The 23,744-nt window shown below is 35.8% G+C and overlaps 2 protein-coding genes across 5 annotated transcripts in view; both read left to right on the plus strand.

Moving 5' to 3' along the window:
• The window catches only part of LOC113230062 (protein rolling stone-like), a 35,411-nt gene extending 17,259 nt beyond the window's left edge, over positions 1–18,152 (plus strand). Inside the window, exons 1-5 of one of the 4 annotated variants that reach the window (XM_026463792.1) lie at positions 9,010–9,316; positions 11,739–11,855; positions 16,464–16,650; positions 17,533–17,732; positions 17,897–18,145. In XM_026463792.1, the coding sequence (XP_026319577.1) occupies positions 9,010–9,316; positions 11,739–11,855; positions 16,464–16,650; positions 17,533–17,728 (807 nt within the window). In that variant the 3' untranslated portion in view covers positions 17,729–17,732; positions 17,897–18,145. Of the gene's footprint in view, positions 1–9,009; positions 9,317–11,738; positions 11,856–16,463; positions 16,651–17,532 lie in introns of those variants that run through there. The other 3 variants (XM_026463791.1, XM_026463793.1, XM_026463794.1) reach the window with 3 other exon arrangements.
• A 107-nt stretch (positions 18,153–18,259) lies between these two features.
• LOC113230382 (protein rolling stone-like) lies at positions 18,260–22,909 on the plus strand. Its single transcript, XM_026464289.1, has 4 exons — positions 18,260–19,167; positions 19,954–20,064; positions 21,172–21,361; positions 22,479–22,909. Exons 1-4 carry the CDS (start codon positions 18,855–18,857, stop codon positions 22,687–22,689), a joined length of 825 nt encoding a protein of 274 aa, XP_026320074.1. The 5' UTR covers positions 18,260–18,854; the 3' UTR covers positions 22,690–22,909.
• The last annotated feature ends 835 nt before the right edge of the window (positions 22,910–23,744 follow it).

Genomic DNA, 23,744 nt, shown 5'->3' on the forward strand with positions numbered 1-23,744 from the left:
GTTCACGTAATTATTTTTAGGCAAAGTACATATATCTACGTAGCTCATACGATCACCTATGCACATAATATACCGTATTAGTTTACAACGAATTCTTCATATCGCATACCGGCCACAACAGCGTCACAAGTCAAAATCTTCATTTTACCAGTTCTGTTATAGGAGTATCCAAAAGCTTTCCCAGTTTACGGGAAAAGATTGAAAATAAATATAGCAACATTGTACTCAAACTTACACTAAACTTACCTAAAGTTACATTTGAGAGCATTTATACGAAAACGTAACCGAGATATATTAACTTATCGCCACTTTAGTAACTTTTTTGAATTTTGACGGTGTTGAAGCTAGTGTGCGATATATGTATAAAGTTGTTGTGTAATTTTAATATTGTATAAAATATTACTAGTAATGATAATAACATATACTTATAGGGTTATTTTTAAAATACTAACAACCTCGCTGGACTATATTACTAACATCATAAACAACAACTTGAACTTTTAAAAGTAACCCTGTACACGCGGTCAAAGTATGGTTATATACAGGTACTTATTGTTAGTGCTAATTTGATTAAATATTTATTCTGTAGTTAAAAGTGTAAATACGTCTTTCGTTATTTACTAAACTTTATTTATGGAAAGCCAACTGTGATTCAAGTAGAGTTAGTAAGAAATAATTTATCGTATAGATGTGGACATTTGTATTTACTTATAAAATAGTCTAGATAGTGATTTTTATTATCGTAGACTTCATTTCAATCTTCTGATGAATTTTGTATAAGTATAACTTAAAAAAAATATAATAATTCATTCATATTTTACGTGCATTTGTTTTATTCATAGTCTAAGTTTTTATTCTCCTTTTTTCGACTCTACCACTACCTACCGAATTGTACACGGACGCTAGTGCGATTGGGTACGACGCGATATTACTACAAGAGCACGAAGGAAAGCGTAAGCGGGTTGTCGGTTATTTTAGTAAATCTACACAAGGCGCAGAGTCTCGCTATAACAGTGAGCTCGAGACGTTAGCTATCATACGCGCATTACAACATTTTAGGCATTACCTTATTGGTATAAGATTCAAAATTGTGATGGATTGCAACTCGCTCAAAGTAAAGGAGCGAAAGAAAGATTTATTACCACGGGTGGCGCGCTGGTGGATTTACGACTATGACTTCAAGTTAGAGTACAGGAAGGGTTGTTTTATGCAACACGCTGACTTTTTAACCCGACAACCAGCTAACGCATTCCAAATTAGTAATCCACGAAGTTGGGCGAAGGTCACCCAGACAGCTGACTCGGAAACTCACCAGCTGATGGATAGGTTAAGGAAGGGCCAATTGGACTCCACACGTTTTGAAATTAAAAATGACCTACTGTACTACAAGTACACATCTACCGGCGAAGATACTCGCTTACTTTGTTTCATACCAAAAGATCATAGGTTTAGTTTGTTGAGGGTCTTTCACGACGACCACGAGCATATCGGGATAGATAAGACAATAGATCTCATCTTACGGCACTTTTGGTTCCCTGGTCTAAGGAAATTTGTTAAGAAATATGTTGGGCACTGTACTGTGAGCTTATCTCACAAAAAAGTACCACGGGCTCCTAGCCAACCTATTGAGTCATGGACAAAGCCCGATACACCCTTCTCTATCATTCACCTTGACGTTCTCGAGCCCTTAACAGAATTAAATGGCTTCAAATATGTATTCATCGTTATAAATTCATTTTCTAAATTCTGTCTTCTCTGTTCGTTGTAAAGACAAGATACTGACGAATTAAAACGCGTGTTTTCAAATACCATTTCACTGTTTGGTACACCATCGATTATTGTCTGCGATCGAGGCAGAATGTTTGAGAGCATGTCTTTCCAATCCTGGGTTACAGAGATGGGCAGCTCAATTTATTTTATTACACCTGGAATGCACCGGGAAAATGGCCAAGTCGAGCGCTATTGTCGCACAGTGCTCAATATTTTGCGAATAGAAGTTAACAATAAGGGCGCTTCATGGTCAGATGTGCTGTGGAAGGTGCAGTTGACCCTTTACATGACGAGGCAAGCGATAACGCGCACATCAGCGTTGCAGCTTCTAACCGGCATCGAAGGGACCACGCCTGTATTAAGGTCTCTAATTCGCGACGTTGCGTTAAGAAGACAACTAGCGTCTGAGCTGCTGGCCGCCAATCAACGCCAGCAAGACACCTACGTCAATGTCTGTCGATGCCTGGTAGCGCTTGGTTGAAGTGTTAAACTAGTCCTATGTTTTTATGTTCTAGCCCCGACATTGTAGCTGTGTTGTATTTTGTAGCCCCGACATTGTGGCTGTATTGCATTTTCTAGCCTCGATCTTGTGGCTATCCCTTTGTAAGTATATTGCTAATCATTGATGTTAGAGGTCCGGAACTCTTGCATAAATGATTGTAGTGACCCAGTAATTTAATTTCATTTTTGCTATGCTTTGTTGGCTTTATAACATTCAAATTTGTGCTAAACGGTAGCCTGTGTTGGTGTAATTACTTGAGAGCACGCTTGTACTTTCATCACCATAGGTACATAAGTTTAGGGGTAACTTATGCCAAGACCATGTCTCTATGTTTCGGAAGGCAATGATGCTAATGATGAAGCCTGAGCTGAGCTCTGGGCCCAGCTCAGGCTTCAGGCGAGGGCCAACAACCTACCGAGCACCTCCCGGCTGTGAATATATAAAAGCAGCGCCACGTGGCTGAATCTGAAAACTCATTTTGTCGGTTGGCGCTTGGTAGCAACAGAGACGTCTCTCATCCCTATACAATAGCTTGATTTGAATATGCTTACTTTCTTACACAGTTATTTTTTATTTGTGCAACGGTTTATTTTTAAATTATTTCGTTTACTCTTTAATAATAAAATCTCTGTTTAGGTTACGTAGTAGTTTCTTTTTTTTTAAAGTAACTGTGATTCTGATTTATAAGAATATATTAATTAGTACTGCAGTCTTATGTCTGTTTAGGATTTTTCATCAGAGGAAATACCGTGGATCCCAAACTGGTGGTACGGAGAAACCATCTTCCCTGTTGAAATTGGGATATTTTTTCAAATTCAAATTATAAAATTGACCAAAAAAATCCATGAGTATTAAAGAAATATTCTACTTGTGTTCGCTTATTTGTCTCTTATAAAAATTTCGCCTAAGTAGTAAAGAGTTAGGACAAACTAATATTTTAACGTCGAAGTGCCGACATGTACTGGCCGAATATTCAGCATGGAGCGAAGCAAGATGAAACATGATCTCCATGGTTGGGAGCAACCTGTCGTTGCCGGCCGTAGTCAAGGCTATGATCGACAGCGATAGGGCGTGGAAAGCAGCGTCCGCCTTTTGCGAAGCGGTGGTAAGAGCAAAGGAGACGGCGGAGCGGATGAGGGAAGACGATGTGTTGTGACGGCAGGCACATGTCCGCCGCATGCCTCCATAACGAGGGCCTCTGGGCATCGGATGCGGGGACATTCAGTGCTCGAACGGAGACAAAACACGTGCATTGTGTTTTGGTACGTCATCAACATAGGGCATAGAGGGAGACTCATTAAGTAGTCTCCCAAAGGGGTGCCGGAGACGGCGGTCACTGGTTGGTTCGCGATAGTGTGCAGTTGCGTTATCGCGTTCCCACCGAAAAGCGACGAGACCAAATACCGTCAGGTTTTAGTCGGTACGAGCCCGACATAACCCTTCGTCTTCCTGACGTAAAAATAAAACTTATATTCTAATGTGCCTCATTGAAATTAGTTACATTACAGACTGTAATAAAAAGATGTCATCATATTTCAAGGTCGTATTTTTTATGAACGGTATGAAACACATTTACAATGTTATTACATCCCACTATGGTATTTACGGAGATTCCAGGTCGTAAAATTTCCATCAGTTATCAATGAATTTATTTATCGGATCCTATCTCTTTGTAAAGCACGCACCAAAAGCGGCTCACTCATCTCATAAATATTACTCCTTTGATGACTATTCGCCCTTTTATGCTATCCTTCTCCAAAGAGATAAAATATTATTATATTCAATTCTATCTATATTATGATACATATAGACACAATTGCACAACCTGTATATTTTACAAAAATAGCGATTTAAAACAATAAGCCTTGCGTTTTACCGATAATATACAGGGTGCAATCGTTAAGTGTGCCCACGCTTACCCAAAGTACATTACCTAATGAGTGAAACGACATCAATAACTTTTTTAAATAAATCTAGATATATCCAAAATTTTAACTTACAACATACATAATATGACATTCATAGAGAGACTTTAGTTGACCTACTTTAAGAGGTAACAATAAGTTTAGAAATAACGAAACTACTCTTAATAAAGTAATAAAACTACCTTTTAATTGAAAAAACAAAGCGAAGTTTTCTTTTAAGTAAACTGTACAAAATTTTGTATTCGAGCAGTTGTTCGAAACAAAAGCCTCTCTACGAATGTCATATTAAATGAACGGGAGCGTTTAACGTTAAAATTTTGGATAATTATAATTTCGTTTAAAACGTTTTTGACGTCGTTTTACTCATTAGGTAACTTACTTTCGATATCGTTGTTGGTATCTCTTCTTTTTACGGAATAATCGCCTGGGTACATTGAACGATTATACACCCTGTATATTTACGATGTCAAAAATCTCGCCGCTTTATCAAATTTAGCCGATTGCACACCTGAATATGAACCATATGAAATCTGGAACGTATAGATAACCTAATCGCGTTGTCGTTATTCATTATAAACCCGTACGGACTGAGCGCAGATGTCCTTTAATGAAAGGATGACGTTGCTCTAATATGTGATTGATAAATAAATATGGGCTACAAAACATTAAATTACATAAATATAAATATATATAAGCTGGTATTGAAGTATATAACTATAAGCATACATACACATAATCCATAAGAGGACTATTATCATATTTATTGAATATTTAATTTATTTTGACGTGCCAACTTGTCGTGTCGTACGTTGGAACGGCGCCGGCGCACACAAAACCGGTCACTATTGTTTATGTGTATTAACTACGCCCGATGCCAATATATTTTTCACCATGGTTTTTTTCAACAAAATAAAAACAATAATCAAATCGGATGCAGAACAAACATAGGTACAGCTTTAACTTCGTTATTGAATTCCCACTTTAAACCACTCTTCTTGTCATATATTGTAAGATTCAATATATTAAAGGTTTTTCTTATTTTTAAGGGATTTAAAGCAATTTAAATCCTGCTAAATATATATTGGATAAGTATTTAGGTATAACAATAATGTGCCAGACAACCACACCAAGTACCTGGGTCTCAAATTAGGGAATTCCCTGTACTACGTGGGGCGCACTATAAGTTTCCGGAATAAAATAGAAAAAATACTATAAATGGTCAGAAATATGTTTATTGTTTCTCAAAATATCCTCCGTTAGCGTTAATGCCATTTTTCATACAAATGAAGCAATTTTGAAAACATTTATGCCACTTCTCGGTGACAATCTCCGACACATATTTTTCATACTCTTCGACAGCCTCTTCAGGTGACGAAAATAGTTGACCGCGTAACTAGTTCTTAATTTTTGGAAATAAATAAAAGTCACAAGGTGCCAGGGCGGGACTGTACGCGAGATGGCTCATAAGATCAACGTTGTTAACCTTCAAAAATTCATTTGTCTGTATGGCCGTGTGAGAACTGGCATTATCGTGGTGCAAGATGACACGGAGTTTACGGTTATTTTTACGGAGTTTGTCAATAACTTCCAGCAAACAAATGGTCGTGTACCAATCACTATTCACGGTACAATAATTCTCCAAAGCAACAGTTTTATTAAAAAAAGAAGCAATCATCCGCTTAGAGGCACTTTATCACGCGCGTCACTTTGGTTGGTTTCGGCTCATCTCGAAAGACCCATACGCTCATTGCTGCTTTGTTTTGGGATCGTAGCTATAAATCCATGTTACTATGTCCCACACCAAATATGACGCCCCTTTGTTGAATCTGGTAAGCATGGCATTGCAGCAAGTGACGCGATCCGTTTTTTGAGATTCAGTCAAATTTTGTGGGATCCACCGAGAGCACAGCTTTTTCACACCCAAATGTTTGTGTAGTATTGGTTGTATTTGACTCATGCCTATGCCTAAACATGCCCGAATTTCATGGTGTGTCACATGCCTGTCTGTTCTGATCATATGACGCACAGCATCGATGTTTTTGTTGTTCACAGCAGTGGACCACGGGCGACCATCACAAAATTCGTCACTGAGATTCACACGACCGCGTTTGAATTCTGCAAAACAGCTATAAATAGTCGTCTTGCATGGTGCTTCATCGCCAAAAGCAGTTTGAAACCGAGCGAAGCTCCGTTGAGCTGTTAAATTACACTTAAAGTCGCAGAAAATGAGACTACGAAAATTTTCACGAGTTAAATCCATGGTGATGTAGACAACCAATTTCAAAAATGACGCCATAACGTAATAATCTCAGTATAGAGTACTAAAAAAACCGACCTCAAAAGTACGTGGAATTACGTCTATTTGCTAAGTTTTATTGAAATATCCCCTAGTTCGCCACTATACAGGACTTGACACTGGAGATAATAAAAATCGGTTCTCACTACTCAAAGTATATTGAGAGAAAAACGCCTTGAATTGGGAAATAGCAAAATCCATTAAAATAATTGTTCCTAAATTATAGTTAGGCTCTATTTATAAAAATGAATCCTCATGCGTGAGCAGCCACCCTTAGAGGTGGATGATTTTCTACAAAATCAAATGGGACCACTATGGAAGTACCCCCTTTCCGACAAAAAAAGAAACATGGAAATCGGTTCACAAATACCGGAGTTATCGCGTAACATACATACAAAAAAATACAGTCGAATTGAGAACCCCCTCCTTTTTTGAAATCGGTTAAAAACAAGTTACAGTCAAATGAAACAAACTGTTTTCTACAGCCAAAGAGTTCCATTTTCAAATGTTCTAATTACTTTTTCAATATTGTTATGTAGTGGCCAGTTCCGGAAACTTATAGTGCGCCCTAGGTATGATTATTAGAGCAACGGAATTCACTCTGAGACAGTTGCAGAACATTCAGACCAGAATCAATTCAGAAAAGTTTTACTCCAAATTTTCCTATCGGGAATCATAGCCGGGACCGAACATCCAGCGTCCACAGTGCGAACCATTGGGCCACCAATGTCGTCATCGTAGTAGAATAGTATACGACTTATTATAGAGAAACTGTACAAATTGTAAGTGTCGTGGCAGTGCCCCTCAGATATTTGCGATTTAAAGCTCTGAGTGGCACTAAAACTGTTATGGACAGGCGTTACCATGACGACGACGACGACTTGTTCGTCCAGTTACTTGATGTCACTATAAAAAAAAATTCGTTACAAATCGTTTTGTAATACTTTCAAATGACTTTCATAGTATTTGGCACAGTTGTCACATTTTATTGTTGTATTATTATTTTGGTTTGCGCGTATCTCCCTAATTTTGTATCTGCCATTTATATTCATAGCAATCCGTTACAACAGTGATACATTGATTACAATATCATATTCCCAATTTCAAAACTTGTCTTGCGCTCCTTAACTCTGCGGTTTCGTTGCCATTTTTTTCACTATTTATAGTAAATGGTGAAAAAAATTCAGATACACGATCACATACAAGATCAGCCCTACTTCGAAGCACGAAATTTGCATTTACATCCGTTTTCCCACTATGGATGACCTACACACTTGAGTTTCGATATGGGCTAGAATTAATGACAACGTGATTTGACAGTTTCAAATGTGCCCGTCCACAGACCAAATAAATGTGGGCCCGTGTCTTTTCGTTGATGGACTTCGAGAGTAGTCCCGTAAGTCATCCTTAATGCGAAAACGGCCGTAACTATGGATTTCGTGTTTCGAGAGTAAAGCCACAAGACTACGAGCATGTATCATGTATGTATCATAGCATGAGGACGGAATAAGCGCGAGTCATGGAATGCCTGAATTATCACACATTTATGGAACACGTTACTGGTTCATATTTATTTAATCTTGCTTGTTCAATGTTTGTTATTTGTTTAGTATGTGACAAATAAATAAAAAACACGAGCTAGAAACTTAGCTCTGGGTTTAGATTAAAAGGACTAATTTAGGAAAGACATTAGTAACGTAAAGACCCAAACAACGACTAAATAAAGTCAAGCTTCTTTTAAAAATACAGGACTCTAATTGCGAATATTTGCAACCTTTCAGTTTTTTACTCCGGCTTCGCTTTTTGTTCTACTGCTACGCTCTTATAGCTTATAGAGTTCATTGGTATGTAGTAATATCAATCAAGCCAATTATAGAGACTAAATAAATTAAAAATCATTGAGATAATACATAATGATCATAATGTAATAAATGTAATAAAAATCATTTTATATCATGAAATATTTGCATGTCACCCAAAGTGTAAAGTTACTGGATAAATTTTACTTTCAGTTTATATTGACAAATACCTGTAAGTAATCACTACTCATATTTCTTTCCTTACCATTTGCTTGTGTCTCATGAACTCGTGAACAGCTGTTTATTTATTCGAATTTTCAAATTTTCCACTGTCCATTTTGATCGGTACTCTTGTCTCGTCACATTAACGTAATATATACAATTTCATGTATTTTTCCTATACCCTCATAGATGATATTGGTTCTTACTTTATTTACTACAAATCACTGTTCAGAAATTACACAGTTGTTGTTATCACTATCACGAATACTTATCGATCGTGAAATATAGACGAGAAACCTGTGATAACGCATTTTTGAATAGGACTTGTGAAGTGTCAGTTGTGTGATATTTTATATACATTAAATGTTAACATAATCGAGATAAAACATACTATAGTTAACGGACTTGTAACTGAAAGAGGACGTAGTAATTAAACAAATATTATTTTCCTTGTGTTAACTTTGTTTTAAATTTTGTGTGAAGAACTAAAGAAACATGAAGGTGTACTTAAAAACCCAGTTTCGTCTATCAATGTTCAAATTAGAACATGAGAATCCATCAGACTTTTATCTAAGTTGCTGGCAAAAAAACCGAACGTCTCTACCTTTTTTCTGCGTAAGACTATTGTTATTTCTAACATGTGTTGGGATCCTGGTATCCTCTCTTGTAATAATGGGAGGGAGTTTTAGTAATTTAGGACTATGGTTTATTTATATGACCCACTGGGGTGTGTTGCTCATAACAATTACTACAGCGTTCGCAACAGTGGTCTCCTGTCAAGTCTATTTTAAAGGACCTATAGGTATGTAATTGTATTGAGAATTCGAAAGTTTTACATGTATGTCGCGCCGACTTACCAAATAAAAAATGTAGTTTAGACAATATCGAAGGCGGTATTAATAAAACTATAATTAATTTGGTAACGTGCTCCGCATTTTCACTATTTCGAATATTATTTCATTACACACTATGCGTCTAATTAACCCGCCTTATTTGTCTGAAAAGATAATAACGACCGATTTCCGTATGCAGGCCTCAAAATCTAAATACGAGGAATACAATGAAAGATAAGTAATTACTCATAGTCAGGAATATGACTCAATTACATATCTATATAATAAAGGGTAAATGTTAAAACGCGATGCCCCAGGGTACGGCCCTCGAGAAAATTTTCTATTTATAAACTTTCTTACTTTTTTATGTATCTAGCTGTCATTAAGTAGTTTAGATATGTGTAATACGTAAACAGGTCTTAACTTTTGTATTCCGTGATAATCTTCACTTCAATATAATAAAGGGTTGTGTTCGTGCACGGCGAACGGAATCCTGATTTACAATCTATGAAATCAAGGCTCGCTTTGACATCAGGGTTAGTGAATCGGGTTTTTTTTTTGTTATTTGTATATATGGTTTTTATAAGACTAAATTATCTAATTAAACATTCGAAATAAGTAATTAAAACGGTCCAAAATGATTGTTTAATAGAATGATAAATTAATTAATAGATAGTAGATAGGTCGATAAGGTTATTACTCAGAATATAATGATTACTTTACATCATATAGCTGTTTGCACTAACTGATACCAACTTATAGTTACTTCTTCACATATAATATTTGCAAATACTTTGAAACTAAATTACCTCCTCTTTCTACTAGGACATTTGAGTGGTATGGTGTAAAATTCAATATTTTAAGATTTCAACTCGCACAATATTTCTTGAAAATGGCTTGAGTAATAAAAAATATACGGAATGATTTTCTGTGTGTGGATGATATGCTTGGGAGTTCTACGTTCATCAGCCTTTACTGGCCCTTTTCACGCGAATGGTGTACTGGTTGTACAGGGTCAAGAACACGTCAAGCTTGATACTAAAGGTTCAAATTTAACTCTATACCACTTGCAATAAGAACGGTCCAAAGTCCAAAGTGTCAAGCTTGATGTGCTCTTGACTGTACCAAACCAGCTCCTTCCGTGCGCCTATTTAAGAGGCACACGAATCCAAGACACTGGATTCGAGGAAACCATCTTCGATTCGAGGAAAATGTCATGTCTAGTATATATAATTGCCTAAGTTTTGAGTGCTGAGAGTCACATGCAAATTACTCGTCTCCGCATCCCTTTATAATAGACGCGCGCCGAAAATCCTTCTGAAACAGCCGCAACACGTATACTTTGCCCATGGCGCGTACTAGGCGCACAACAATTTGATTTTCGCAAGTAACCATACATGGTGATAGAATAATGACCACGTAGTACACGTTTACATTTATGTTTAATTGAAGTTATCAAATTCTTTTCAAAATCGAATATTCTTTTCACTGTGCTTGTTAATTTATAAAGGATAATTAATCCATTAATAATCCTGGTACTTCTACCCTTTCTATAACAACTTATCACAAAATATCACTAGGTGTAAAAAAGCAAATAGGTACCTACATAAATAACTACTTATTAGTTTTCGCATTGATATAACTTTTTTTTATAATATCAAGTGATGGGACGAACAAATCGTAAGTCTGATGGTAAACTACACGCCTGTCCATAACAGTTGCAGCTTTAAATCGCAAAGACCTGAGGGGCACTGCCAATGCGCCCGTCACCCTGACACATAAGTTGATAAGTCCCATGTGCCTGTAATTTCACCAGCACCCTTACCCTTCAAAACGGGAACACAGTAATGCTGACAGTACTGCTTGGCGGCAGAAATAGGTAAAGTGGCAGTACTTCCCTGGATTACGAATTCTTTCACAAGAAGCTCTACTGCTACTACTTGATGTGAAATTTACTAACATGTTAAGTTCTGGATGCCCCCGCAGACGCAGGGTTTCCTAAAATGGCGAACGCTTTCACAAGGAGCTCTACTGCTACTAAAATTTTGGCAATTTAAATGCAATGTAAGAGGAAAGTACGAGTAATATATAATGTAGTGTCCACTACCTCCTCTCAGTAATCTAAGTCAATAAATTTCATTGGCACTTATTCTACGTAAAGGTTTTAATAGTGAAGTCCCTTTTTCGCTTAAGCCTTCAATGAAAAATAAACAAAATAAACTATTTCAAACCCTGTTGAAAATAGATATGTATGTGCGATTTCTTAGTTTTTTACATGGAAAGTCTTAAATAACTAATGGTATTATTATAATAATGTTATTCCCGACTACGTTATATTGTCAATGATACCTATAAAACACACAATGAATGTATGTACTTGTATTATTCCAGACGCAACGTTCGGATTACCATGGTACACCAAAATCTATTGGGCACTCTTCAACACTACTGTTCCAATGGCATTCTTTATCACAATTTACTACTACTCTCTTCTAGCAGGGTATGTAGGTAAGTAGTTGTAACCGAAGCAATAGCTGATAAATATTTCTTTATTACAATATTTTTTATGTACTACTGATAATAAAATTTAATGACTTCAGTGCAAATAAATAATTCGCACATGAGACCAACTAATGTCGTACCTCAAAAATGATGGAATTGAGAAAACACGATTTGAAAGTTCAAAAAATCACTCAATGGATCTAATTGCGAATGGTGGGATTTTTTTTATTTATATATAATATTTAGTTATAAAGGGATGCTTGAAGCTCAGTTCTCTCGCAATATTATATCCGCTAGCGGGTATTACTCCTGCCGATGTACGTACGTCGCGAGGTAACATGTGGAGTAGAGAACGTAAAGCAGGAGGTTGATAGTCCACCCTCTTTTCGGCCACAAGCTCCCACCAGTGCGACTATCAAGCCGTAAGCTTCGACATACGACCTCTATAGAAGGTATCCCAACAGACGCGTAGAGCACAAACTTTGGCAACCAAACTCCAAACACCAAATTTTATTACCCCAGCCGAAAGTCTTTCCCCGGGCACGAGTTGTAGTGGTCAATATGGAAATCCTTGAATCGTCGCAGTCACAAATTGGCCAATGTAGAGACTATGTGGTGAAATGAGAATATATCAATCCGACACAAAACTATTGTGCTTGCGGATCCCTCACAGAAAGAATGTCTCACTTGCTCTCATGTCCACTGTGTCCGACCAGCTGCACCTGTGAAGACCTAAACGCAACAGATAGGGCCATAAAGGTGGCTGCTTACTGGGTCAAAGAAATATAACATTAGTTATTTTTATTGGTTTCTGTTATTGACTCCACAAGAAGTAGCTATCCATTTACATCAAGTATATAACCAGAAATAGAGACGAAATAAGGGCCATATATTCCTGGTAGCACATGAGCGATACAGCTCTTAAAAACATCAACTCTCGTTTGCACTGAAATATAGACAGGCCAACTACTGACCTGTGTGTACGTCTCCGTATATTCCAAAAAATATTCTGTATTTATTGTATTAAAGATAATATCTCTAACAATACCGTGCTGTTCTATTCGGTGGTGTAGGAGAAACAGCAAAACATCTAATTACAAAACAAACGGAATCACATTTCATCGGTAATTAAATATTAAATATGCAATTTTGCAATTTTCATCCATTATAGCAAAGCTCAAGTTACCTGGTCGATTTGAAGGGAAACAGTTGACGACACCCACTGACGACACCCGTCAATTGTTTCGAACTCGGGCTAGCCAATTGGAGCGCAGTTGTCACATAAATGATATGGCAGAATAGTTTTCAAACAAATTAAATGACATTTTGTCTCTATTTCTGGTTATATACTCGATGTCCACTTACAAACGAGGATATATATTTACTGATTTGTTAACTTTCCAATCGTATTTTCTCACTCCACCATTTTTGTGTTATGACAATATTTGGTTTCATGTGCGACATTTTCTCAGTGCGTCAGCCTAGACTTACATTCATACCTTTGGTGTAATAAGGCCACATGTGCAAAATGACAACTTTTCAGGGAAGAAGTTTAAAGGTTCTAGAAACTAAATTATTCGATAACTTTTTTATGTTTAAGTAGGAGAGTGACAACATTTTACATAATACATAATTTGTTTCATGTAGTTCGTATTATTTTTATAACTATCATGTGATAAAAGCACTTTACGAATTCAACTCTACGCCACTTACGATAAAAACAATTCAAAGCCGAAAGAGTCAAGCTTGAAATACTCTTTACTGAAGTACAGTAAAAATTTAAATAATAATTAATCGAAACAAAAGAATCCTATATTTTATGAACTTGAACTACAGACATACGCCGCAAGTGTACGTACTTCGTGTGCCCAAAGTAAGTGAAATTCACTTACTTGCCGCTGCTACACTTCAGAACGCGCTCCACCGTTATCGTAGATAAACACCAGTCGAAAACGCGAAAAATGCATAATTTTGCCATTAAAAACTGCAAAAACACCATAACTGCGGGTTAACGGGTAAACAGGGACGTTTCCTTCCACGGTTTTGTAATCAGAAGATACATAATTTATTTTAAAAATAATTATTTTGGTTTTGTGTGATTTCGAAAAAACAAATATGCAAAGTGTATGTCTCATGTATGTAATACATTGTGGCTTTTTCTCGATGCGATATATTTGTGATCCTTTGTTAATACGCCATGAATATCGAACGAACGCACTTTTATATAATACATTCAGTTTTGTGGTACGGGCGCTTGTACATTTCTTAGGCCAAATTTAACATTTAGTGATGTATACGTTAGGTAACACTGTTCTCGATTCTGATCGATTTTGAAAACAAAGGGACAAAAATTATTATAACCTTAGCAATATTATAAAAAATATTCTATAACTCTTTTGTTATAACGTTTAGTAACGTTTCGTTTTTTTTTCAGTTTTGTAGTATCTATTATCAGTAGTATCTGTAATTTTCATAATTTTTGCAGCACGTTGACTCGAATGTCCGAATATAGTGAGCAAATAATTACATACATCGCCGGATATGTAGTACGAGTAATATAAAAAAATATATAATTAATAGTGCGCTGTCTTTACAAAAACCGAGTTGGTCATAATATGTATGAGTTCGTTGCTTTGGAGGACGAAGGTGGTCTAGTTTATTCCACCTAAGATGCTACCCAAATATGCAGAGTAGCAGAGTTAGAAATCCGAGAAATAGTAAACAAATCACAAAAATTTCACACGAGGCCGTCATTAAGTAAACCTCCTCCGATTAATAAGATTTTACCACATTTTGTCAGCAGTAACATTTTCAATTGTCTTGGCATTCATCAGTTTGATCAATTACCAACAGAAAACCATCTAGTAAAATTAATTAAGGCAGTCGCAAGTTCATATATTGACGTGCGTATTCTTTATTTAAATTAATCGATAAGGTTTTCTACTACAAAAAGATGTTATATAATAAGCTCATTTTATTGGAAGGACAATAATTTCAATATTTGAAGTCGATTAAAAATTAGTCTAATTTTTTTAAGTAATCAACATTTTTTAATAACAAGTAAAACAAAGGACTTAATTATCTTATTCTAGTATTTTTCTACTATATTATTATTACGACTACTTGTAATCAACAAATACTTGAACAAAAATTATTATATTTGGAATCGATTAATTGAATGGAATACGCATGTTTACGCGTATTCCGTTCAATCAATCGATTTAGAGCGAGCGGAAGGAGGTTTCCATCACTAAATAACCCTTGTGACGTCATAGTGAGTACTAAAATATGGCACGCTTGGTTTTCACACAAATTGCTGTACTTGCGGCGTCTATGAAGATATATGTCTGTGCCTTGTAGAGTTCAAGGCACAGACATATATCTTCATAGACGCCATGTGCAAGAACTGTCATGTGTAAGTCACTTACCTAGCACTACTTATGTAGTAGCAGTAGTAGAGCTGCCTGTGAAAGAGTTCGTCCAGGCAAATACTGCCACCTTACCTATTTCTGCCGCCAAGCAGTAATGTCAGCATTACTGTGTTCCGGTTTCGAAGAGCAAGGGTGCTCCGATTGGAACTCCGATCGGTAGGAGGAGCGGGAAATATTTCCTGCTCTCCCCGAAATTCGTAAAAATTATAAAATTAGAAACTTTCTCTCAGAAAGCCTTATCGTTAATGAATTACCAAATTGAAGAATATTAATAGTTAATGTAGTCTGTTTTTGCCGTATATTTTATGTTCCTAAACTTGATGCAATGAAAAGCTTCAAATGAATTTAAACAAATCTTTATTATAAGAAATTTTCATATTTCAATAACAATCACAAGATCATTTTACAGCAAAAATTTATCATTTATCTCGATCAAATCAAAAACTGTCGTCTACCATTAAGTTAATATTTTTTTGTTACTACTGTAAAAAGAATGGACCCTCGAACTATACAGACCTAGAACTTCGAAAAAAACGAAGAAGTAGCCGAAACCGAACTCCTGATAATTCCAAAGTTTCTGAAAAACATACTTAAGCTAGTCATTATGTTTATAAATCTTACCGTACCAGTTTGTTTATTTAATTATTATTAGTTTATAGATTTTAAGACTTTCGTGGTTATTCACTAAATGATTATCACTAGTATCAGGTTTCTTACCACGTTTTCTTATCTCATATTATTAGTTTCACCGTATATTATTGTGGTTTCACTAACTTTATTTAAATGCAAAAACTATTATTTACCGGCATCAAAAAAAGGAGGAGGTTCTCAATTGGACTGTTTTTTTATGTTACGCGATAACTGGCATTTGTGAACCGATTTTGATGATTCTATTTTTGGTGGAAAGAGGATACCTCAGTGGTAGTTCCAATTAAATTTAATGAAAATATTCCATTTTTAAGGATGGCAAACTAGGGGTTGGATGACTTTTGAGGTCGGTTTTTTTAGTACTTTGTACCGAGATATTATTTTATCTTTTGTCAGTACCTATACTTCATATTTTCATTCACTCTGTCCTAGATCTTTTTGTATGATCTATATAGCTTAACTTCTGCCTTTCTCTATCTAGTTTTACTTTCAAGGCTGATTTGTATCACACTAAAACGTTAAATTTTTTTTTCAGGTGAGGACTGGCAACTGGATCCAGTTCTAGACTTCTTCTTGCACGGCATGAACTCGATCATAATGTTCATTCTATTGATGACATCACGGCACCCCATACGCCTGATGCACTTCTATTTCGTCCTTTGCATAGGCATCATCTATCTCGCTTTCTCCGGCATTTATTATGCAGCTGGAGGACTTGACCCGTAAGTCAATACACAAGTTTAAGCGCCTTAATATCGGTTGTAAACTTGTAAATAATGCACTTTATACTTGATATACATAAAGACATTTGGTGCAAAATGTAACCCCATTACATAAACTATCTTTTGTTACTTTTTGATACGAAGTGACGGGACGAGCAAGTCATGTGCCTGGTGATAAGCAACACACCCGTCCATAACAGTTGCAGTGATTTTAATCACAAAAATCTAAGAGGCACTGCCACTGCGCCCGTCACCCTGAGACAAGTTGACAAGTCCCTCGTGCCTGTAATTTCACCAGCACCCTTCAAAACCAAAACGCAGCTCACATTACTACTTAGTGGCAGAAATAGGTAAGGTGTTAGTACTTCCCCGGTCGAACTCTTTCACAAGGAGGTCTACTGCTACTTGCGTGTCTGAATTTGAAAAAGTATGTACTAAAACGTAATTAGTTCTTGTGTACGTTTATACGTATACGTTTATGCAGGCAGTATAATGCTTTATGTAAAAATCTTGATATATTCCAACAGATCACCAACATATTTGTAAAAATTATAAAAAGCCCTAACTGTAAAGAGGCACGTGAACACATCACAGAGTGAAGTAATTTTATTTAAAGTATTATACACATTTTATATTGACTTGGTTAGCCATATTCATTAATTGCAAAATGTTATTTGCATGTTATGCGCGGTTGCTATTGACCTATAAATTTGTTTATTTCTGCTTAGTATCATAGTTTGACTTGTATTATACAATGTGTATCTTGTAACTATCCCAAAATAAATAAAATATTATAAAAATAAAATTAAAAAGCACATATTAAGTTCTGAAATATTTTCTTTTTTGTGATAGTGAATACAAAGGTGTATTTTTTGTCCACAGACTGGGAAATCACTATATATACCCAACCCTGGACTGGAAACTTCCGGGACAAACAGCTATAATGGCAGTAGTAGCAGCAGTGTCTTTGATCGTGGTTTATTTATTAGTGGTAGCTCTAGGGGCAATAAGAGACGCTCTTACAGGAAACTTCGCAATGCGATCTGAAACTATGCATGTATCAACCGAGCCCTATTAAGGAACTTGATAGTCCGAGGGTCGTATTCCAGAACTGTACTCAATGCTCAAATCTGTACTTGAGTATGGTTTTAACCACTCGAAATCATACTTAAGTCCCTGCCATTAGGGTCGTATTTCCAGTGCTTGAAATCACACTCAGATCCTGACTTGAGCATTGAGTAGAGTTCTGGAATACGGCCCTGAGAAAGAATTTGAAATGCCAGTCTTAAATGATAATAAGTAATCGTATACAGGATTATTAGCAAAATACGAATAGCATCGCAGAACTTATTACTAATATCATAAATACCCAGACAAAATAACCAACTTTTGTTCCACAACTTTTTACAAAACAATAAATTTACCAAAAATAAATTTACCAATTTTTTAAATTTGTGTTGAATTAATATTCAGTTATTATTGTGATATTACTCCACTACTTTTTAACCGTAGCGCCATCTATGAAAAATCTATGAAAGTATTTCGTCACCCAGTTAGGTAACTTTACAGCTACCAGGCTTGGCTAGATTTCTCATAGATGACGCTACGGCTAAAAAATCGTTGAAAACCAAATACAAAGGTCCGACAACAAGCACAAGGGATTCGTAAAGTCCGCTGGTTCGTTCCGTGGCTCAGTAGGCATAGTGTCTGACACGATTTGCTAGAAGACGAAGGTTCAAATCCGGCCAGATGGTAGGTTTGGTAAGTGTTCCGGAAGTTCCGGAATGTCCGGAAGTGTATTTTCTTACGCTTATAGTTTCAATTCAATTACCACTGCAAATCTAAATTTGCGATACCCATTCGTCTCAGGTGATGACAAAACCAGTGGTGACGACTAAGAACACGTCACCCGGTGACAATGGATAATTTAATACCCATTATTCGCCAGTAATAACAAATCAAGATTACAAATAGATGATTTTTTTAGGCTAACAAGAATAAGTGTTTTAGTCTCGTTCAGGCTTACAAGAGTTTATCTATCACTGGAAGGCTCAATACGTACGACACATATATATATACAGATAACACTCTATTCGATACATTGTAATCTGTGATATATTATCAATACGTTTCGATAAGGTGAACCAACTTTGGGCGTTGTTTTAAAATTAGTATTAGTAGAAATTGTTCCTTGGTATACAACCATGAGTGCCGTTAAGAAATATTTGAAGGAAGAAACCCAATGGAAGCAGTTAGGTTTCGAACACCTAAAATCACCTGACTTCTATCTCAGTCCATGGCAAAGGAATAGATCGTCAGTGCCTCTGTTAATATTTCGAATGTTCCTTTTCTTAGGCACATTGGCAATAGTGATAGCGTCTATGGTTTATTACATACAAAATGCAATGTATAGGTTCTGGTTCATATATTTGACTCATTGGGGGTTGACTGTAATTTTGCTTACCACTGGATTCGCTACAGCTGTGTCTGCACGGTGTCATTTTTACGGACCTTTAAGTAAGTAGCCTTTATTTAAAGCAATGTGCAGTGCATTTTATTTTTCATTAGTATATTAAATAGCATAAATATGAAAAATCTACCGTTAACTCATCCAGTTAAAATTTAAGGTTAAAGGTGTTTTTTATTTATTTAATGTGTGGTAACAAACAGTCATACATGTAATATAGTACTTATTTACATATACATGTGAGACGACTATAACGTGGTATTTTGTGAATTTTTCCATGATACTAATTACGGATTCCAAGACGGAGTTTAACAAATGATAAGAAAGATCACTAAATGCCATTTAGAATTCGTTGTGAGATTTTTTTATGACCGTCAGCAAGTGACGGGACGAACAAGTCGTGCGCCTGTCCATAACAGTTGCAGTGCCACTCGGACGCAGGGTTTCCTAATATTACAAAACGCAATGAAACAATGTAATAGGCATATTTTCACCACCTGTTATACGATCCGACAACAAGCACATAGAAAAATTCGTGGGGTTCGCTGGTTCGTTCCGTGGCTTAGTCGACATAGCGTCTGGCACTGTTTGCTAGGAGATGTCGGTTCGAATACGGCCGGATCTAACTTCAGTAACTTCGGATACAACTTCAGTATATTGTACAACTTTAGCTGCAGTCACTGTATCTATAAAATAAATCGAAACTAGCTTTTTGGGGTCATTTTTATACAATATTCGTAGGAAATATAAAAATTTACTACAGAAGCATAACATCGACATACACCTCTCAATAATAAACAAAGATTCCTAATTATTTGCGCGATTCTTATTTCCAGGTGCTGAGTTTTGCTTGCCCTGGTACGTGAAGACTTTCTGGGTGCTGTACAACATCAGCGTACCTATCGGTTTCCTCATTACAATTTTTTATTGGTCTGTACTATATGAAGGTACGTATTTAGCTATATTTCGCGATTCTACTGTAGATAGTAACTGCACTAAAAACCAATTTTATGAATGTTCGTCCTTATGTACGTTGGCTAGTCTAGCCTTTCGCAATCATGACTGTAAATACAGAGTAAATAAATACCAAAATTGAGAATTTTCTACTCATAAAGATGGAATTGTATAAACACGGTAATTGTTTGTGTAAAATACTGCTGTCGGAACAAAAAAGACACAATAACATTTTTTCATAAAATAAACCACACATGGATTCGTCATATTTAATCGAATGAGTAACTACACAAACCTTGATCTTAATATCCTTCTTATTACGATAATTTTGCATCGAAGGCGCGTCCTTCTGGCCTGCAATAATTACTACCTACTGCATGTCGTACATGTCGGCACGCTATCTGACTAGTTATCATAATAAAATCAAAATACGTAAAATTATTAGGAAACATGTAAAAACAAAGGTCCGTCTGTCCGTGAGATATATATATTTATTGTTTTTAATACCTTTTCTTTAAAAGGTGACTTTAGGCACTTCTCAAAATCTAGCGTTTAAATCTTTCCTCTCGGCATATACGGCATATCCCTCGGCTTAGACATGACTCAACTTGCCACTGCAGATGTGGCAAATATTTGTAAGTGCTTAAGCCGATTCCGTGTGTTGACTCCCTCAAAACACACTGACACACACAAGTGACGTGTTTTGCTATGTGACGGACGAATAACTCCTAAGGCACCGTGTACATAATAATATGAAAAGCGGTTCTGACCCATTTGTTCACTCACGTAAACATTGTACATTATAAAAAATATCGCATTGAAATTTACGCTATTTGACCTGGGCCTGGGCATCTATAAAATATGTTTTTCATACAAAACTGAGGACATACTTGATTGGGTCTGAAGCATGTAATTATATTTAGTACATTTTAATGTATACCTACAATGAAGGCCGTCTGTCTCCCTGTTATTGAAAATGACAGTAACACGATAACATCACGATGGTTTGCCCTGAATGGATTAATACAAGCTTGTTAACAATTAGGGTATTAAAAGTTTGAGCACACATATATGACTATCTGTATATTGTTTATGTACAGCTGGTATCGAAGAAGAAATGAATCATGGACTAGACGTGGCTGTACACGCTTTGAACTCCGTAATAGTGTTCCTGCTTCTAATAACTTCGAAGCACCCCAGTCGGCTGCTACACTTCCACCATGCTATTGTATTTTGCTTCATCTACCTCATCTTCAACCTTATTTATCATTTTGCGGGTGGTAAGAATCCGTAAGTATAACCAAAATTTTTTTAAATCTAAAATTTTTGGAATTAATTTTTTCGTATTAAAACTATACATACAATATATATGCAATAAAATCTGTATCATTTTGGACTATTAACTAATTAAAGTTATTTAAACAAGGTAAAATGCAGAAACAAACACACGCATTTTGCTTTGAAATCATTTAACAATTAAACAGGGAATAACGCTAATTCTAAATAAAGAAGCTTGCTAAAACACGCAAGATCTACTCTGATTAACGAAGTAAATTATTATACAAATCTTTTTGTGCGACCCTTCGATTTAATAAATTCTTGCTATTAGACACGTATAAATTCGGAAAACTGATTTGCCAGAGACATGGAAAAGTATCGATACTTTTTGGTATCGAGTACTTTTCCTTCCGTTACCGATACTTTTGTACTCGATGCTTTTCATTCGATACTTTTCAGGTATTAACACTTTTTAACAAGTATCGTTTCGTTTTGACAATGTTCCCATTTAGGAACTTTTCAATTCTATTCTTCTTGGATGTATAGTGTATGCCACCATTTGCCTCTTTATAAGAATGAGAATGAACAAAAATAGTTAGAAACATTTGAATTAACATACCTACCTGACAAACATTATATTGGAGTAATCGCAATGAATTTTGTTCTTTCTTCAGACCGTTTGTTCTCAATAGCAGGCAATACAATATCAAACATGAGAAGCAGACTGTTACCAAATAGATTTTTGTTTTTAAGTGATTATACAGAGGAGGAAATTTATGTAACACAAACAATGTGAAACGACGATTGATTGAATTGATCGATTTAATCAGTCTTTTATTATTTGTTTCAATTAAAAATCATAAATAAAAAAAGACTTATTAATTCATATGTTTTATTCCGTTTTTATGTAGCGAAAATTTGCAGGACAAAAGTATCGATACCTTGTGGTATCGATACTTTTGTTTCGATGCTGTGTTGCAAATTTTCCGGTAGCGGATACGTTACACTAATTTCAACATATTGAGCAGTGACTGGTTTTCTGCTGATTAATATAATAATATATAAAATATATGTATAACTAAGTTGGTCAGAATTTGTGGAACTTAATTACGTCTTTGGTCTTTTCCAGAGACGGCGACTCATGGATCTACCCAGTAATAGACTGGAGCAAACCAGGCGTTACAATCGGCATTGTAGCATGCGTGGCCTTGCTTCTTGTAATTTTGCACATGATCACCGTTGGTTTAGCTGCAGCGCGCGATCGCATCGCCTCTCGGGTCTTGCATCCTACCGACAGTGGCAAAACCGAGCAATTGCCGCTGCGGCAGCAGCAAGCTTAAATATAGATTTTCATAGTTGTGCGCTTTAGGGTCAAAAATGTATTGAGCTTAATAATCGTCAGAAATATTTATGACTGTATTTAGAAAAATGTATAGATTAAACGCTATACATATAATAGTTGTCGCGACGGTTGCTTGTCCCTGGTTCTGAGGATGTTATTTATAATGTTTACATACACGAAGACTTTTATATAGACTTTGGTTGTGCTTTTAGAATAGGCTTTATTTTTTATATTAAACAAAAAAAGAAAAACGATGTTTCTATTTGAAAAATATAATTAACGGTTTTTATAGGAAATAACAAACACGATATAATACCAACACATATTATTTGCAGACGACGTATTTCAAAAAGATACATATTAAGTACCTACTACTAATGTGCAAATCTGACATAGACTAGCTCAGTAACTGAATAATTTCTGTAGTAATTAATTGGCTCCAGAACAAGACGTTGACAGCAAAATTTAATTAAACTAACTTCCGTCAATTCGGTTACATCAGACAATTTAAAACCCATATTTATTACAACGGACAAATTTTATAAAAAATATTAAAACTGAACTTTTAGATGCTATAATTGACGATAAAATTTAATGGACGCTTCATGTTGACTAATACTAATTTCTCATATTTATGTTCTCGGGAGACCATGTGACACTTCCATTGTGTCTTCTTTAAAAGGCCTTTATTACGTAGCGTCCTTACTTTGATATGGGCTTATTGTATAGGAAATCATAATGTGTAAGTACTAACAAATACTTCTGGCACAAGAGTGATTATGTAAATCTGTATTTAAAACCCTATGATATCACCGCCTTATATGGTACACATACAAATATTTTTGGAATATCTAACTCAGTAAAAAATAATAAGTGATATTTAAAAGAGACGGGTTTTCACAATAGAAATAACTATAAGGAGCCTAGACAGTTTAGTCCATTACAGTCGGTACTACCAAATCAAGTTTTAGAAACAATCATGTGTATCTATCTTCTTATCGTATCAATGGCATACACTATAATGCTGGCCATCGTTGTGAAAGGATTTACCAA

This window comes from Hyposmocoma kahamanoa, unplaced genomic scaffold (genome assembly GCF_003589595.1).
Source record: "Hyposmocoma kahamanoa isolate Upper Pololo Valley unplaced genomic scaffold, ASM358959v1 63, whole genome shotgun sequence".
Taxonomy (NCBI): domain Eukaryota; kingdom Metazoa; phylum Arthropoda; class Insecta; order Lepidoptera; family Cosmopterigidae; genus Hyposmocoma; species Hyposmocoma kahamanoa.

Coding starts and splice junctions, on each gene's coding strand:
- LOC113230382 (XM_026464289.1), top strand. CDS start 18,855: ATGAGTGCCGTTAAGAAATATTTGAAGGAAGAAACCCAATGGAAGCAG. Junction 19,168..19,953: donor TCATTTTTACGGACCTTTAA/GTAAGTAGCCTT, acceptor TCTTATTTCCAG/GTGCTGAGTTTTGCTTGCCC. Junction 21,362..22,478: donor TTTGCGGGTGGTAAGAATCC/GTAAGTATAACC, acceptor GGTCTTTTCCAG/AGACGGCGACTCATGGATCT.